This window comes from Narcine bancroftii, chromosome 8 (genome assembly GCF_036971445.1).
Source record: "Narcine bancroftii isolate sNarBan1 chromosome 8, sNarBan1.hap1, whole genome shotgun sequence".
NCBI lineage: Eukaryota > Metazoa > Chordata > Chondrichthyes > Torpediniformes > Narcinidae > Narcine > Narcine bancroftii.
The window spans coordinates 27,304,814-27,321,751 of NC_091476.1; the positions used below are offsets into that span (position 1 = coordinate 27,304,814).

A 16,938-nucleotide genomic window follows, 5' to 3' on the forward strand; every position below is an offset into this window, starting at 1 on the left:
CTGGATGAACAATGAAACCTGGAACCTACTGAAAGCAAGAACAAAGGCATTTGACTGGAGATCAAGAACACTACAAAAGGCACAGGTATGATCTATTGAAAGGCATCTCCTGGGAAAAATGGAGATTCTAGACTAGAATGGAATCAACAAGGGATACCCAACAGTTGTGGCAGAGTTTTAATGATGGAACCTTCTCTAAAGCTAAATCCTGTGACGTGGACAGTAGAGCTTCACTTCCAAATGTGCTTAATGCTTTCTATGCCTCCTTTGACCACCAGAATAAGGAGGAACTATTACACACCTCCTTGTCTCCTCATGACCCTTTACCATTAGTATCTGTAAATGATGTGTGGCCTGCCTTCAGGACAGTGAATCCAATAAAGCATCTGGTCTGAATGGAGTAAATGGCTATGCATTGAGACCTCTGCCAACCAACTACCTAGTGTATGCACAGATATCTTCAACCTCTTACTCTGATAGTTTGTGGTACCTACCTATTTCAAACAGACTTCAATTGTAGGAGCCCAAGAAGACTGTGGTATCTTGCCTAAATGACTTGATCAGTGGTACTTGCATCTACAGTGATGAAGTGTTTTGAAAGGTTGGTGTGGAAGCAGATCATCTCAAGTCTGAACAGTGATTTGGACCCCTTCCAATTTGCCTATTTTAGCAACAGATCTTCATTAGATGCCATCTCATTGGTTCTTCATAAAACTAGGAACATCAGGGCAAAGATGCATACATCAGGATACTCTTTATTAATTACAGCTTAGCATTCAACTCCATTATCAACTCAAAACTAATCATCAGACTCCAAGATCTGGTCCTCAATATCCCACTGTGCAATTCAATCCTGAATTTCCTCATTGCTAGACCCCAGTCAGTTGAGATTGGAAAAAAAACATCTCCTTTCCAATCTCCATTAGCACCAGAGCACCACAGGGATGGGTATGTGGCCCCTGCTCTATTTGCATTATACCTATGACTGCATTGTATAAAACAATTTTGCTAATGTTCAAGTTTGCTAATGTTGCCATTGCAAAAGTAATCCTGTTCTATTCTTGGTGTTATCCCTTATAACTTTCTGCATCATTCACTTTCTTGGTCTCAATCTATTTAAATATTCTCCTTATTCTATTTATTTCTCCCATTTTCTGTGTCCGTTTCTATTTGTTCGATTTCTGACTTTTCCAAAATTTGTTGAAAGGCCATCAACCTGAACCTTTAAGTTTACTTCCTTCTATAGATGCTGCCTTATCTTAAAATTTCCAAGAGCTTAAACACATGGGAATAATGGTTCACATTAATTTCTTGCTGGCCAGTTCCTCATGTGCAGGATCAGTGTTAAAGTCATATAGTGTAAGCCCACCACTATCTGTTCTAGGCATCTATAAGACTTGTCTGTATGAATAGATATAGGTTTTATTAGGATCTCACTATTGGTGAGTATTAATACAGAAGGAAATGAAAAACATTTCATAAAACTCCTTTATGGTGCATTTTCTAAAGACCAATTTAACAATGTGCACTATTCAAGAAATAATACTGTTACCAAAAGTACAATAATAAATTAAGACCAAGAGGCACAAGTGGCAAAACATTCATTCAAGCAATCACCTTTACTAAGCAAAAGTAACTGGATAAACAAAAAGATTGTATGTCACCTTGGCACTCATCAATGCACTAATCTAGAATAACATCAAAAATACCCTTCAGCAGAATTTTTAATTCAAATCAGAGAAAAATTCATCTGTCTGTAAAATGTACTTTTTCTAATCAAGAGTAATGCCTATGTATGGACTGACTTTGAGAAATAGGAGTAAATAATTTTATGGATCTATTCATATTGAAAATATAGACAGTAACAGTCCACAATTCCATCGTACTATATTTGAAAATTGAAACCATGAACTCTTTAAAAGCTAGGACAATTTCTGTATCTGTGACAATTCTCTTCAGCTGTATATAGTGAATCTTTAGTTTTTTTGAAAGAACCAGGCAAAAAGTTATGTTGGTACGTACTAAATATTTAAAGGAAATGACTCCATATTACGTTGAGAAGATGATAAAATTATTGCTGGTAAAGGTAGGACAAGATCTTCAGGAAAATTACTGAAATTACAATCTGCATTGTGTATTGGGCTGAGGGAATATGCAGATACATACTCTTAAAAAAAAAAGCACCATGACATCTTTCATGTCCACTCTTCAACCTCTCATTTGAAAGGCAGCAGCTTCAATACGACAACAAGTCATGGGTAGCACTGAAGTCCCTGGAGTGAGATGTGTTATCTAATGAGTCATAGGTTCAAGGATGGGAAAGATGAGCATCAGTTAAAAACAATTGACATTCATGGATTGACAGTTTGAAGCAAAAATACAACATATTGCAGATAGATTAATGGAGAATTTTTTTTAACATGAATTAGATACTTGAACTATTAATGTTGCAGTTCCTACTTTCTAAATGCTGAGAAGTAGCAAGTTCTAATTCTGAGCTGCACTGCAGCAATGGATCATTATGTCTGAGGAGACATAATGGACTCGGGTTTGCTCACAAGCAACATGATCTGGAAACACTAAGGTAAACCAATAAGTCAGAAAAGATATCTGAGAGTGTTATCAAAAATTAGAACAAAGAAATACAAAAGACATGGCAAAACAAGAAAAGATGAACTTAAAATTAACCTTAACTTCCAAAACTGTTTTGACTTTACAATTCTCCCAGGCATCTCTGGCCTTTTAAATTTAATGTCATTGTGAATTTGTCAATATATTCATATCATGCCAACTGCACTAACATATTAATTTCTAATCCTTATAAAATGTCAACATGGGAGTATGCAGTCATCTTTGACATCAAGAACATACTGTTATGTAGCCTAACGTACATGCGCAAAGACAAGCAATTATTCAATTAAGTTACATAATGGTTATTAAAGGTTCAATATGTAAAATAATAATTTAAAAAAGAGGATTTTAATTTTTATAGGGAAAGAGCATTAGAATGTGATGTTTTGAATGCATTTCAGGTTAAAATTTATATCCAATTCCCCAATGAGTTCAATCACCCTATTTTTACCACCTTTTTGATTATTGTTCTAAACAAAGGCAAAAACAAGTATGATGGTAGTTCATAATAAAATGACAAGATCAAGAATCCAGTAACGCAAATCCCTTCAATACAATATACTGAAGCCACTTGCCGAGCACTGATCTGTGGGGCACTTGTACCCTACAAAATACACACAATCTAAAAATGCTTTTGAGGGTAAGGATGGAACTAATTATGGAGTGTAGTTCTTCACTCAAAATAACATCTTCAACAAATTCTCATGATGCAAGTCCAATTAGGAAGCCACCAACAAAACCTCCAGTGAGTACAATGTTCTTTTTCACAAACACAGTCACCTATGTGGAAGAGAAAAGAAAATATTGATTTTAATGTTTCAAAGCATCTAGAGAAGTCAATGACACTGATCATCAGGGAATAAAAGATTGGCAAGATACAAATTCCTTGGATGTTTCAAAGTAATTAAAGAAACTGCATAAATTCAGTGCATAATCTTTCAATTCTTTGATTATAGAAGATTGCAACATTGAAAACATAACAAGTAATAACATCCCTTTGAAAACATAACAAGTAATAAATGTGGCACTACCAACCACTGGCTAGTGACCCAATGAAGGTGAAGGAACATCTTTTAGAGATTGAAAGGTCACACAAATGTACTTAGAATAATAAAACAGAGTTAGTGTGGAATTATGAAAGAAAAATATTTGATAAAGTTTCTTGAAGTATTATGTAAGAACAGAATTGATGAGGATAACATTAATGTACTGCTGAATGACCATTTTATAAAATAAACTTGTTGGCAAAACTTAAGTTCATAATATTGAAGAATTAAATGAGATAAATTAAAATGGCTGTTAAGTTATTTTCAAAATGGAGGGAAATATAAAGTCATATCCCCTTCAGATTAGTTAAATGACTGTACCTCTCTTTGAGGCATTTAATCATTTTGATGGTTAATCAGAATATAATTTTGTAAATGAAAAATAAATGATAAATGCAGATGTGTGAGGGAGAATAGGTTGCATGAAATTAGGTGAGGAGTGGGAGGGATGAGATTGCTCTTGGGTGGAAAAAAATAAGAATTTTAGGAAAATAGAAGTGTAAAAGAATATGCATGATCAATATTGGATTGAACTGTGATGCTCAATGGAAATAAAAGGCATAACAGTATATGTTTACATTAATAACAGATTGAAAATGCGCATGTACTAACTATAAGTTTGAAATTTTATAGTTGAGGGGTTAAAAAAAAGGAGAAAATTAGGGCAGGGGAAAGAGTCTACAATGTTCTTGATTGCAAGATCAGAAGCGAATATTTGAATTATCCAGCAGACATTAATTCCAATCAATACAATGCATCAAATGTAAAACAAAAACTATTTCAAGGATACAAGGAATTTTCATTGTAGTATCAAACTCAAATATCTTTGCATTTAAACTTCAGTACAACTCCAATTAGCTGAAATTGGATTCTCTGAAATCCTCATTTATCCCCACATTTTGTTTTGGAGCTGAACTGACCTCACAGGTTGAAAAAAATTCACTCAACATGAAATTAGATTGATGATTGTCCTTGTTTCAGGTAACTCCCTCCCCTCTCTCTTTCCATTACCTTCTCCTATCGACTTTTCTCTCCAATTCTCCCTCTCAATCTGTGTGCCACCATCTACCAGCCGCAAGTGATCAGAAGAAACCCTTGTCCCAGCGTCATCAAGGAGAGCGGTCTCCCAGGCACGAATGGACCTCAGGCTCAGTGGTCTTCCCTCCGCTTCCCTCCTATCCCTTTCCCTTCCCTCCCTGGCACACCAGAACTTCCGACACTGGCTCTGAACTCTCCCCTTGATCGTGTGCGGTAGGCCTAGGGGAGGATTTGGAGTCGGAGAGATAGGAGCCCATTGACTTGCCAGTGAGTGTTGCAGTGGCAGTGGTGGTGATGTGTCAGTGATCGGCTGCGGCATTGCGGCCAGTATTTGTTTTGCTGAGAATTAAACATTAATTTAATGCTGAAAAAGCCTTCCCTTGTTTAAACATCAATACTTGCGATTTGCTGTTGCTACTGGGCTGTTTTTAAAAAAATGACTAGTTATCCGAAAAAAAACCCCACATTTATCCAACATAAGCCAGGTCCCGACTAATTTGGATAATCGGAGTTGTACTGTATATTCTATATAACAATCTTTTCAGATATGCCCTTAGGATAAATATACTGATGTTTCCATATTGTACACAAACGGATACATTTATAGCTCTTCCCTCCACAGACTCTGACCAAATCCTATTTCTACATCTTAATTTCCACAAACTTTCTCTTCAGGAAATATGTGACCATATAACTTACAGTTTCCTTTTGAGTAATTGTGTTCAATAGGCAAGGAAACATCTGAATAATTAATCTGGGGTCAAGGTGAAGTAGAATGTTGATTTTTTTTTTTAAAAACATTCAGGAATTGGAGGAAGGCAACATAACTGATAGGTTAAGGTAGTCTTTTTCTTCAACAGGGATGTGAAGGATAGATGGTTTGCATGAAACCAACTTAATGCTGAAAAATTGTCCTAATTGTCATGAACTAATAACCCTCTTAATTTTGTTAGGGACTAAAGAGACTGTTAGCACTAATAAAGGAACAGCAATGGAAAATTCACCAGACAACGATAAATTCAAAATAATAGTTTTTATTAAACTATTAATTACATAACATTTCTTACATATCTCTAAACTTAATTCTAAATTTAACTCTGAACTTAAACCCCCACTATGCCCAAATGTAAATATGTGTGTGTTTAAAGTCCCAAACTCTAAAAAATCCATTTTAAAACTTCAGCACCATTTTAACTTGCTTGAAAGTCTTAAATTTCTAGCTCTTTTAAACATCATATCTTAAGGCGTCTTTAAACTCACAATTCTTTCGATGAGTTTTCCTTCAGAGATTCTTCAAACAGGAGTGACTGTTTTCTGGCCACAAATGAGAAGTGGTCTTACTTATTTAAAAGCTACTTATGTTACATCTACTATGAATAGGATAATACAAGTCCTGTCTTTCCAGGAGGTCAAATGGATAATACAAATTCTGCCTTTCCAGGAGGTCAAATTTTCTTCTCTTGAAATGAAGACTTTGGAATCTGTTTTCCAAACCATGAAAATGCCCTTTTTTATCTTAAAGAGCCCATCAGAAGTAGGCTTTTCTTTTGAAATCTACTTATTCTGTGTTCCCCTTTTATTAGGAATAACACATAGGCAGCATTTTTCCCCTTCCTGCAGAAAATATTGCTGTTTTCAGTCCTGTATGCACAGGACATTGAGTTTCCTTAAATTGACCTCTGTCTCAGATTTCAATAATATATTTTGGCAAATCTCTCATGTCGCATGGTATGTGACATAATTTCTATCTTTGAAGTTCATAAGGTCTTTTCACACTAATGTGCTAAAAGCATTTAAGTCTATTTATGGCTCTCATGAGGGCAAAATGGCCATACGTTTATACTTCTGAAATAATACATTGTTTTCAGTATCTCAAAAACCATCATAAATCCTTATATCTTCTGCTTCAACTGCAATAAACAGCCATTACATCTCTGCAAATGGCTCTCTATCTTCCATCTCAAAGAACCATGTGTTTAAAATGCTATTGTTTGTTGTTGCTGAAGCCATCTAACAGCTGCAAAGAACCATGTATCTGTAGAATGTAAATGACCCCTGTCCACCCAAAACTAACTTATTAAACCACATCTAGATAAAATATAGTTTTAAGGATTAATATTAACACAGATCCGTTACATAACAGAAATGATACAGAACTAGAATTTGGTCAGAGTCTGTAGAGGAAAGAGCTATAAATGTAGCTGTTTGTGTACAATATGGAAATATCAGTATATTTATCCAAGGCCAGATCTGAAAAGATTGTTATAATATATTGAATATAGTTTAAATGCAAAAACCTTGAACAAAAAAATTTGAGCTCGGTACTACAAATGAGCATTCCTTGTATCCTTGTAGTTTTTTTGTCTTGTCTGTTCAGAGAAACAAAAAAGCTATCCGGCTTGATCTTTCAGGAATCTAAACAAGGTCACATCTGCTACAGTGATCTAGATTTTTCTTATTAGTTTGATCAAATTTAAAATATTAGCTCCGTTAAAAGATTCAACTGACAAAACAGAAAGAACAGCAGAAGGTTATTTTCATCACCCTGGTCTTGATTTTCTTTACATGGATAGACAGCAATACAATATATGTTATCTTCCTACCTCATCAAATGCACCATGTACTTCCGAAGTGACTTTATTTTTGCCAATTTTCAACTGTTTCTTTGCTTTGTTAACATCTCTTTCAAGTCGTTTCCAATCAATAGTGACGTACCCTGTGTGATTGGCAATCTAGATGAAAAAGTAAATTATTATACCATCTTATTGATAAATGCACCAATTGATGTGGTGCCAAGACATGTAAAATGTCTTACTCAGGTTGCAAGAAATGCTCATTTACTTATTATACAAACTCTCCTCTGCAGCATCTAATTTCCTCTCCAAATGAGACGATAACAAACAAAAGACGGGCAATGGTGACAAAAAATATTTCATTTGTATTCTGGTATTTGAATTAATTGCTGACTAAACAGCATTGATTTTGCTCTTTCACGGAGAGAGAAAAATAAATAATGTAGATCTACACACCAATAAACCCATGAATCTAGCTGTAACCTGTCTCCTTGTGCCATTGTCTGGTTTCTGAAAATTGATTGCATTTTGCATTGTATTGTTAGGGAGTTTTTTGTACCAGGTCAGGGGAAACCTATCTTGGTTTTAATGCTGTATAATGTTAATTGCGATAAATAAATGATACCTGACCTGAATTTTAAAATCATAACATAAACAAGGCAATGGAGAGAAAGTTCCCCCAAATGCCTCGCCTTTTATCACATGGATTTACAACTGATGGTGATTGAAAAAGTCTAGTTACATCTTCAAACATTTTCTGCAGCAACTCGTTTCCCAAAGCAAATGATACCAGAGGAATAAAAGTCTTCAAACTAGTATGAAAATGTAAGCACTCGATTTGAAAAGTGTATGATTTAAGATATGATTAAGGCTACACAGTGGCAAACACAGCTGCAGACTGGTAGCAAGTGCTTACGCTGACAGGCCACCTGGATCCTACAATCTTCCTCATTACCATCTGTGTTTGCAGGGTCCAGCACAGAATTCCCCCCACCCCAATAACATGTTCAAAAGCCAGAATCACTCAATCAATTTTGATATTGCCAGTCAACAGCTCTCTTTCACCTGCAGGAAGAAGAAATTTTTACCAACTGCATATTTTGTACAAAATGAACCACCAATGCACTTAGCACAAGTGCTTTGGGTTGAACCCCAGCTCAAATCCAACATGGACCTCAAAAAAACATGAAGAATTTATTTATTCTTCTTCAAAACCAAATTCCATGCTCACTGATTGCAGCTAACTTTATTCTATAGGTGTGGGATGATTGCCCATTATAGAACACTAGAGCACAGAACAAGCCCCTTCGGCCCTTCTAGTCTGTGTCAAACCATTTTTTTTGCCTAGTCCCACTGACCTGCACCCAGTCCACAGCTTTCATACCTCTCCCATCCAGATACCTGTCCAAATTCTTCTTAAAAGTTAACATTTAGCCCACATTCACCACCTCAGCTGGCAACTCATTCCACACTCCCACCACTCTGTGTGTGAAGAGGTTTCCCCTAAACTTTTTCCCTTTCACTTCTAACACACGTCATCTGGTTTGTATCTTATCTATCCTCAGTGGAAAAAGCTTATCTACATTTACTCTATCCCTCTCAATTTTAAATATCAAATCTCTCCTCATTCATCTAAACTTAAGGGAATAAAGTCCTAACCTGTTTAACCTTTCCCTGTAACTCAGTTCCTGAAGTCCAGGCAGCATCCTTATAAATCCTCTGGATTCTTTTCTACTTAGTGATATCTTTCCTGTAGCTAGGTGACCAAAACTACACACAATACTCCAAATATGGTCTCACCAACTTTACCATAACATCCCAACTCCTATACTCAATACTTTGATTTATGAAGGCCAACATGTTAAAAGCTCTCTTTACAGCTCTATCCACCTGTGACACCAATTTCATGGAATTATGTATCTGCGTTCCCAGGTCCCGTCTGTTCTACCGCACTCCTCAGTGCCACCTTTTTTGGTTTGTCCTTCCAAATGCATTAAATTCCATTTGCCATTTTCCAACTGGTCCAGATCCCTTCTGCAAGCTTTGAAAACCTTCACTGTCCACAATGCCTCCCATCTTAGTGTCATCTGCAAACGCTGATTCAATTTACCACATTATCATCAATATAGATGACAAACAACAATGGTCACAGCCCCGATCCCTTAGGCACACCACTGGTCACAGGCCTCAAGTCTGAGAAGCAATCATCTACCACCACTCTCTGGCTTCTCCCAACCAGCCATTGTCAAATTCAGTTCACAACTTCAGCATAAATACCTAGCATCTGTACCTTCCTGGCTAGCCTCCCATGTGGCTTGTCAAAGGCTTTACTAAATCTACGTAGACAACATCCACATCCTTTCTTTTGTCAACTTGTTTCAATTATATAAATAGCAAAAGTCTTGGGATTATGTACCAGTTTCTTTCTTTTTCCATCCTCTCTTCCCCCCCGGAAATGCCTTCTCAAACAATCAATGTATTTCTCAGTAATTTTTGACATATCAAGTCAATAAGTCATTCTTCACCTGAAGTAGAAAGAAACCTCCACCCACAGCAGTTGCAGCTAATTTTCCAACTTTCTGAAAGAGGAAACCCGCACACCTGCAAAAGTAGAAATTTTATTTCATTTTAAAATTATTTTTTCTTAACATATATTGGGAAAAACAAAGTGTTTTTCAATTCAAACAGATAAAGCTGCCCAACAGATCAGGCAACATCAACAGAGTGAAAAAGCATCAACATTTCAGATCAATTGTCTTTCAAAACCTTTGTTCTTTCCTGATCTAGGTAGTATTGAGTTTACTGAAAGTGAGTTTGAACGTTTCTTAGACCAATGGGGTAAGGGGCCTCTAAAGAACCAAAGTAAATGCATTGAGCAAAATTAATCCAGTTTCTGACGACCATATCAAACTTTCCAAAGTTCAGTAAAATTTCTGAGCCCCAATCAGCATTTATAAAGTTGACCTGTCTTGCAATGACTGAAACTGAAGTTATTTCATATTATAGGAATTTTGATCAAACATATATTAAATTTTCCATCTTCAAATGTCTCGAGCTAGATATCTGCAATATGCTCTGAATACTTTCTCAAATCAAATCTGGTGGAAGCCTATCAGGAAAAATCATTATTTGGTGTAATTAGAAAGTAATCTGAACAGAGCCAGTGACTTCCAAATAGAGATGTGGAGACTTGGATTAATGAATCAGTTTCTTTCACACAGCTTATTCAGCTGGAACATTTGATCTTTATTTCTACTGGTATCACACTAGATTTGATGTTTCACTTTTTAAATATTTATTTGAAACTACGTCACACTCAGAATCTGTTCATTGGGACACTGCAGTGAAAGGACAATTCTCCCAGTTACCTCTCTTTCTTCTCTTTGGCTTGGCTTCGCAGACCCATTTAAAAACCAGCAATATGAATTTCTAATAGATTTTGGCTCAATATTTAGGCCAAGCAAATGTAGCAGCAATACAATTTACATCACAAGCTCTTGTATTTCTCCCCTCTTAACTTATGGTGAATCTGAAATACAAGGGGGAAAAAGTTGCCCTCTGCTATTATTAAGTGATTTGCTTACCACCCACTGGCTCCTCCAATCATCAGCTGTGTTGCTACTGTATATTTCTCAGCAATCGGTCCAGAGTTTCTTCCAAAGAATCGGTTCCACCATCTTTGTCGTTTGGTATATTCAGCCAAATCCAACACTTCAAACTGATCATTTTCATTATCCTGTTCTAGAGAAAGTTATAAAATCTAAGCTTTTTGTTTTGGTAGAACATATACAGATATCCTATCCACTGTAGTGCATTGTTTCACACTGTACAACCATCCATTGGAATGACGCACTGCTAAACTTTCATATGAATAAAGGTTGTGGATGTGAGTAATAAGATTGTACTTTTCTACAATGTATACAAGTGCAATGTATATATAATGTATACAAGTGCAATGTATATATAATGTATACAAGTGCAATGTATATATAATGTATACAAGAGCAATGTATATAATGTATACAAGAGCAATGTATATAATGTATACAAGTGCAATGTATATAATGTATACAAGTGCAATGTATATATAATGTATACAAGTGCAATGTATATATAATGTATACAAGTGCAATGTATATATAATGTATACAAGTGCAATGTATATAATGTATACAAGTGCAATGTATATAATGTATACAAGTGCAATGTATATAATGTATACAAGTGCAATGTATATAATGTATACAAGTGCAATGTGATGTTACATTGAAAATCAAAAGCTATGCTCCAATAGTCAGTTCAATATATAAATTTCAGTTTCCTAAATTAGAAAATATTTCAACCCTCAAAAGGAGAAAGCTCAAACTACAGCTCAACACTTAATGATCCTGCTCTTTAGTCTCATGACCTTCACATCAGGTGACACCTTTCAATAAGATCAAACCATTAAAATAATGTTTTCAGGATTTCAATCCAGCAAGTGTGATGTTATGGACATTAGCAGTAGCTTTGTGTGCCACCAAATGTGGAGGAGGTGGGGTGCTGGTTAAAGAACCCGTCATTGAAATATCAGTGTTCCATTTGTTCACAAACCCATGTTCCCTGTATTTAACAGTGTTTAGGTCAGCTACATGTCTATTTTATTAAAGTATCCTGCTTTGGAAAACAGATGATAGAAAGCAAGACAAAGAAATAACTAAAATCAATTGTAATCTTAATATTTTCAGATACAACTCCCACAGAGACATTCCTACATAGGAACATCAATTGAAAATTTAATTAAAGGCAGCATCTGATGGGGAAAATTCAGCTCAGAAAGGGAAATAGCTAATAGCCTGGCATATACACTAGGGAGCAAAGAGCATATACTGGTGACTTGGAATATAAAAGTCTTTTTAATGTTGACATCCTGAAATCAGTTACTGTAGTTACGAGCCCAGAGGACCCCAAAACCCAGCAACCATTTACCAAGACAAATGGTTACTTAAATAAACGTTGCTTTTAATTATCTTTAAACATGAAAACAGGGTCAAACTTTATCTTATCACTATTAACTTAACTAACCTAACTTAATCCCATTCTAATTCTAAGCGCACATGTTTCTTTGGCTTGGCTTCGCGGACAAAGATTTATGGAGGGGGTAAATGTCCATGTCAGCTGCAGGCTCGTTTGTGGCTGACAAGTCCGATGCGGGACATGCAGACACGGTTGCAGCGGTTGCAGGGGAAAATTGGTTGGTTGGGGTTGGGTGTTGGGTTTTTCCTCCTTTGTCTTTTGTCAGTGAGGTGGGCTCTGCGGTCTTCTTCAAAGGAGGTTGCTGCCCGCCGAACTGTGAGGCGCCGAGATGCACGGTTTGAGGCGATATCAGCCCACTGGCGGTGGTCAATGTGGCAGGCACCAAGAGATTTCTTTAGGCAGTCCTTGTACCTCTTCTTTGGTGCACCTCTGTCACGGTGACCAGTGGAGAGCTCGCCATATAGCATGATCTTGGGAAGGCGATGGTCCTCCATTCTGGAGACGTGACCCACCCAGCGCAGCTGGATCTTCAGCAGCGTGGACTCGATGCTGTCGGCCTCTGCCATCTCGAGTACTTCGACGTTAGGGATGAAGGCGCTCCAATGAATGTTGAGGATGGAGCGGAGACAACGCTGGTGGAAGCGTTCTAGGAGCCGTAGGTGATGCCGGTAGAGGACCCATGATTCGGAGCCGAACAGGAGTGTGGGTATGACAACAGCTCTGTATACGCTTATCTTTGTGAGGTTTTTCAGTTGGTTGTTTTTCCAGACTCTTTTGTGTAGTCTTCCAAAGGCTCTATTTGCCTTGGCGAGTCTGTTGTCTATCTCGTTGCCGATCCTTGCATCTGATGAAATGGTGCAGCTGAGATAGGTAAACTGGTTGACCGTTTTGAGTTTTGTGTGCCCGATGGAGATGTGGGGGGGCTGGTAGTCATGGTGGGGAGCTGGCTGATGGAGGACCTCAGTTTTCTTCAGGCTGACTTCCAGGCCAAACATTTTGGCAGTTTCCGCAAAACAGGACGTCAAGCACGAAATGTGTGTGTAAATATAGAAAGGTTCTTTGATTCACAGTCCAATCTCACTTTTCATTCCTCCAAGTTTACTGGTTGCAGATAATTCTTATACTGTGCACGGAATTTAGCATTTATGAAGTTCACCAGGCTTTGGTGCTAGAAAGGTAAATGGTTACTGCTCAGGAAGGTACTTGTCGGTTTTCAGAGAGAGATTTGTTGTTTGCTGGACACCCACAACTGATTCCTTGTAACCAGCCACTTCAGTGTCTTGCCAAAGAAACTTGCCCCATCAGGGTTTTCCAGGTGATAACCTCTTTCTTTCAGCACAGAGTTCCTTTTTGTTTCTCTTATTTCAAGAGAAATATTAGGCAGCCAGTTCTCTCCTCTTGCATGAACCACAAGGGCTTTGACCAGGCTGAACTAAGCACTCACATCCTGTCTTCCAAATGGGGTTTTCCACAAGCTTGCAAGCTTGCCCTGTTCCAGTCCCAGCTGCTGACTGTAAAACTGCAGAACTGAACTCGGTGTGTGTCTCTCAGAAAAAAAAACCTGTTTGACTCTCTCTGCTTGCAAAACTACATAACCCTCTTAGAACAGCTAGTTCCACTCCAGATACCCTGTGGCTCTGACAAGTTCTTTCATCTGTTGCCTGTTTGTAAACAACAATCCATAGGTGAAGTCTCTTGGGCACTCTCCAAAGCTTTTACAAAGGCTCTTGACAGCAGCCTGTCCAGTATGAGTAGACCTCCAGTATTTTAAATAGATCTGTTTTTAAAGTGTTTGTATGTGACCTATACTAAAAATCTACCCCAATTTATGTCCCATAAACCCATCTATATACAATACAAACACAACATAATCTATTGCACTATGAGATATCAGTTTACAAGGATCTCAGGCATAGTTGTAATGTCCCAAAGAGCATCCAACTTTTACAAACACAAGAACATAAATTGAAGTAGGACATGAGACTATTCCATTATTCAATAAATGTATGACATTTTAAAATCCTCCATTAATCCTAGAATTTGCTGTACATGCTTTAGTCAGTCATTAAAATATCATGTCACAAAATCAAAGTTCAGATTTATGACATGACATCACATACAAACCTGAGATTCCAGGCCAGGCAGAATTTCTATTTATTGAGTAACTGTACACTTCACTCAAAAAAAATCTTTACAAAAGAGAAAAATGTAAACAAGGAAAGAAATGCAAACAAAATTACTGTGCAATACAGGAAAAAAATTCATTAATAAATAGCGTGCAAAATACACATTGTTGTTTAGAAGTATGTAACCTTTCCTCACTATTTTACAGCATGAGTACTGACATTTTAGCCAAGTCAATTGATTTTCATTAGCTTCGGTCAACGAGGAGGACTGTGGACAGTTCATTATTGGCAAAAGAATGATGGTTGCACTATTTAGTCCATAAAACTAAATATTGTCAACACTAAAACTCAGACAAATTGTTACTTAAATAAACGTTGCTTTTAATTATCTTTAAACGTGAAAACAGGGTCAAACTTTATCTGATCACCACTAACTTAACTAACCTAACTTAATCCCATTCTAATTCTAAGCGCACATGCACGTAATGTGTGTGTAAATATAGAAAGGTTCTTTGATTCACAGTCCAATTTATCCAAAACTCAGAGATATACCAGAGCCAGATATTTACTACCAAAATGGTTTTATGCACCGTTTCAATCTAGGTCTTAAGCATTGTTGATTGTGCCCAGGTGGGGTGGTTGTTCGGATATTTCTCACCAGTCGCTGATCTTCCATTGATCGTTCCAATACTATTGCCATTACCAGATGCACGAAACAAAGTTTTCTGATGTGTAAGGTGCACCCTGATGCAGATCAATTATTAGGACAGCGAGCCAATGTCAACGATTAGCTAGTTATCTACCACTGAATATCATTCACTAGAGATCAAGTACCAGATACATTGATAAACTATTGAATGACATAGAAATTTCCACAAGGAATCAAAGCCGCTCAACTTCCCTGGACGTTATAATTACGGACATCCCTCGTATATCATTCTTGCCCGCTGGGTTCAGGCCTGTGTGGGCCTCTCCCCGCTGGCCGGTCACTGGACAACCCACTGGGACAACATAGTCTCCGACCCCATACTCCCGGCCGCTGGTCTGGTCTTCCTTCCTTCCCTCCCTCCCTCCCTCCCTCCCTCCCTCCCTCCCTCCGAATGCACGCTGAGATCTGGAAATGCCTTCATTCCTCACCTTTTCCTGCCTCCGCCATTACGGTCTACCCTCTCACCTGGAAAAGCCCGCCCCCGCCAGCGGAAATGATTTCATCTAAATCCCGCCCCCTCCCTGTCAATCATTTCCCAGAGCAGGTTGCGGAGAATGCATTCCGCAGCTGCAAGCGTGTACATTTAATTCAAGATACACGGTCCCAGACTTTATCGTTCTTGACAGCTTTGTAAATGCACATTGTGAAAATATGAATGCATGTCAATAATTCCCACCTTGTACATCAAGCAGTGATGACATTAATGAAATAGATCAATATCAAACGTCAGATGTTAGTGCTATATCTTAATGCAATCTGCCAAAGTCATGTTGGTCGATTTTTATAATTCTTAGATAATGTTTTCCATCGAGGAAGGAGAGGAAATACCAGGAAATCTCGGTGGTGCATAACCGTAAATGTCTTCGAAAGAGGGGTCTCTGATGGCTGTCACAGGTAAACATTATTGCCAAGGTCCTCCTTAACTGCTTCCTCTCAGTGACCAAAGAACTACTTCCCAAATCACAGTGTGAATTAGATCCACCTAGAGGCAGAGTGGACACAATCTTTATGTTGTTCACGATAATGCAAGGAAACAACATCTGCCATGATACACAGTCATCTTCAATCTCATATGCCTTCATCAATCAGAAGGGACTCCAGAATCCCCCCTTTGATACACTATCAATAATACCAAATACGAGAGTAGCCGGACAAAAGGCTTTTTTTTGACTTGGACCATGCTCCTGTTCTGGCTCGATCCCAGGACTCGGACTGAGGGAGAGACTTGGCTTAACTGCCTTTATTTGGGGATTCCAGGGGGTGGAGTCACCGAGGGAAGGCAGGCTAGCCATGCAGTAACCACGTAACCGTATACAGTGGTGTATCATCACTTTTACCCCCTCTTTTAAAAAAGTTCTGGGCTGGGGGAAGTCCAGTGTCCATCACAAGTTCAGCCAGTCCGCGAGTCTTCTGCCTTTTGGGGATCGTCATGGTGCCGGCTGTGGTGCTGCTGCCGGTTCTCAGTCAGGTAGGAGTATGTCAGCAGTTGGTGTAGCCGGGAGTGAGGGCAGGTTGGTCAGTGCAGGAGTCAGGGTGGGGTGGTGGGGATCGGCCACGGTGGTTGTAGCAGCTGGTGCCTGAGATGGGGTAGGGTTCCGGGGTGAGGGGTGGGGGGGCGGAGGTGGTGCTGGGTCAGTGATGGTCTTGGGTCTCCTGCGCAGGTCAGGTCCAAGTCCTGGACAGAGACTGTGTCCTCACATCTATCCAGGTTTGCCACGTAAGCGTACCGGGGGGGGGGGGGGGTGGGGGGGGTTGGTGTGGAGGAGGTGGACCTTCTTGACCCGTGGGTCAGTTTGTGG

General features: G+C 38.4%; 2 protein-coding genes across 3 annotated transcripts in view; one reads left to right on the forward strand and one right to left on the reverse strand.

Moving 5' to 3' along the window:
• The window catches only part of LOC138740537 (coagulation factor V-like), a 122,319-nt gene that overhangs the window by 4,826 nt on the left and 100,555 nt on the right, over positions 1–16,938 (forward strand). Inside the window, exon 2 of one of the 2 annotated variants that reach the window (XM_069893337.1) lies at positions 15,952–16,033. The gene's annotated coding sequence lies outside the window, so the exon portion shown is untranslated. Of the gene's footprint in view, positions 1–15,951; positions 16,034–16,530; positions 16,608–16,938 lie in introns of those variants that run through there. The other variant, XM_069893338.1, reaches the window with a different exon arrangement.
• Positions 740–15,625, reverse strand: fundc2 (fun14 domain containing 2). The gene is made up of 5 exons (XM_069893342.1): positions 15,568–15,625; positions 10,873–11,029; positions 9,814–9,889; positions 7,319–7,447; positions 740–3,411 (listed from the first exon to the last, which is right to left on the reverse strand). Exons 1-5 carry the CDS (start codon positions 15,584–15,586, stop codon positions 3,334–3,336), a joined length of 459 nt encoding a protein of 152 aa, XP_069749443.1. The 5' UTR covers positions 15,587–15,625; the 3' UTR covers positions 740–3,333.

What these genes read in the sequence shown, in the direction of transcription:
- fundc2 (XM_069893342.1), bottom strand. An exon ending in GAGGTTTCTTTCTACTTCAG is followed by an intron (nt 7,448 to 9,813) that starts GTGAAGAATGAC and finishes TTTTTCATCTAG; the next exon opens with ATTGCCAATCACACAGGGTA. An exon ending in TACATGGTGCATTTGATGAG is followed by an intron (nt 3,412 to 7,318) that starts GTAGGAAGATAA and finishes TCTTCCACATAG; the next exon opens with GTGACTGTGTTTGTGAAAAA.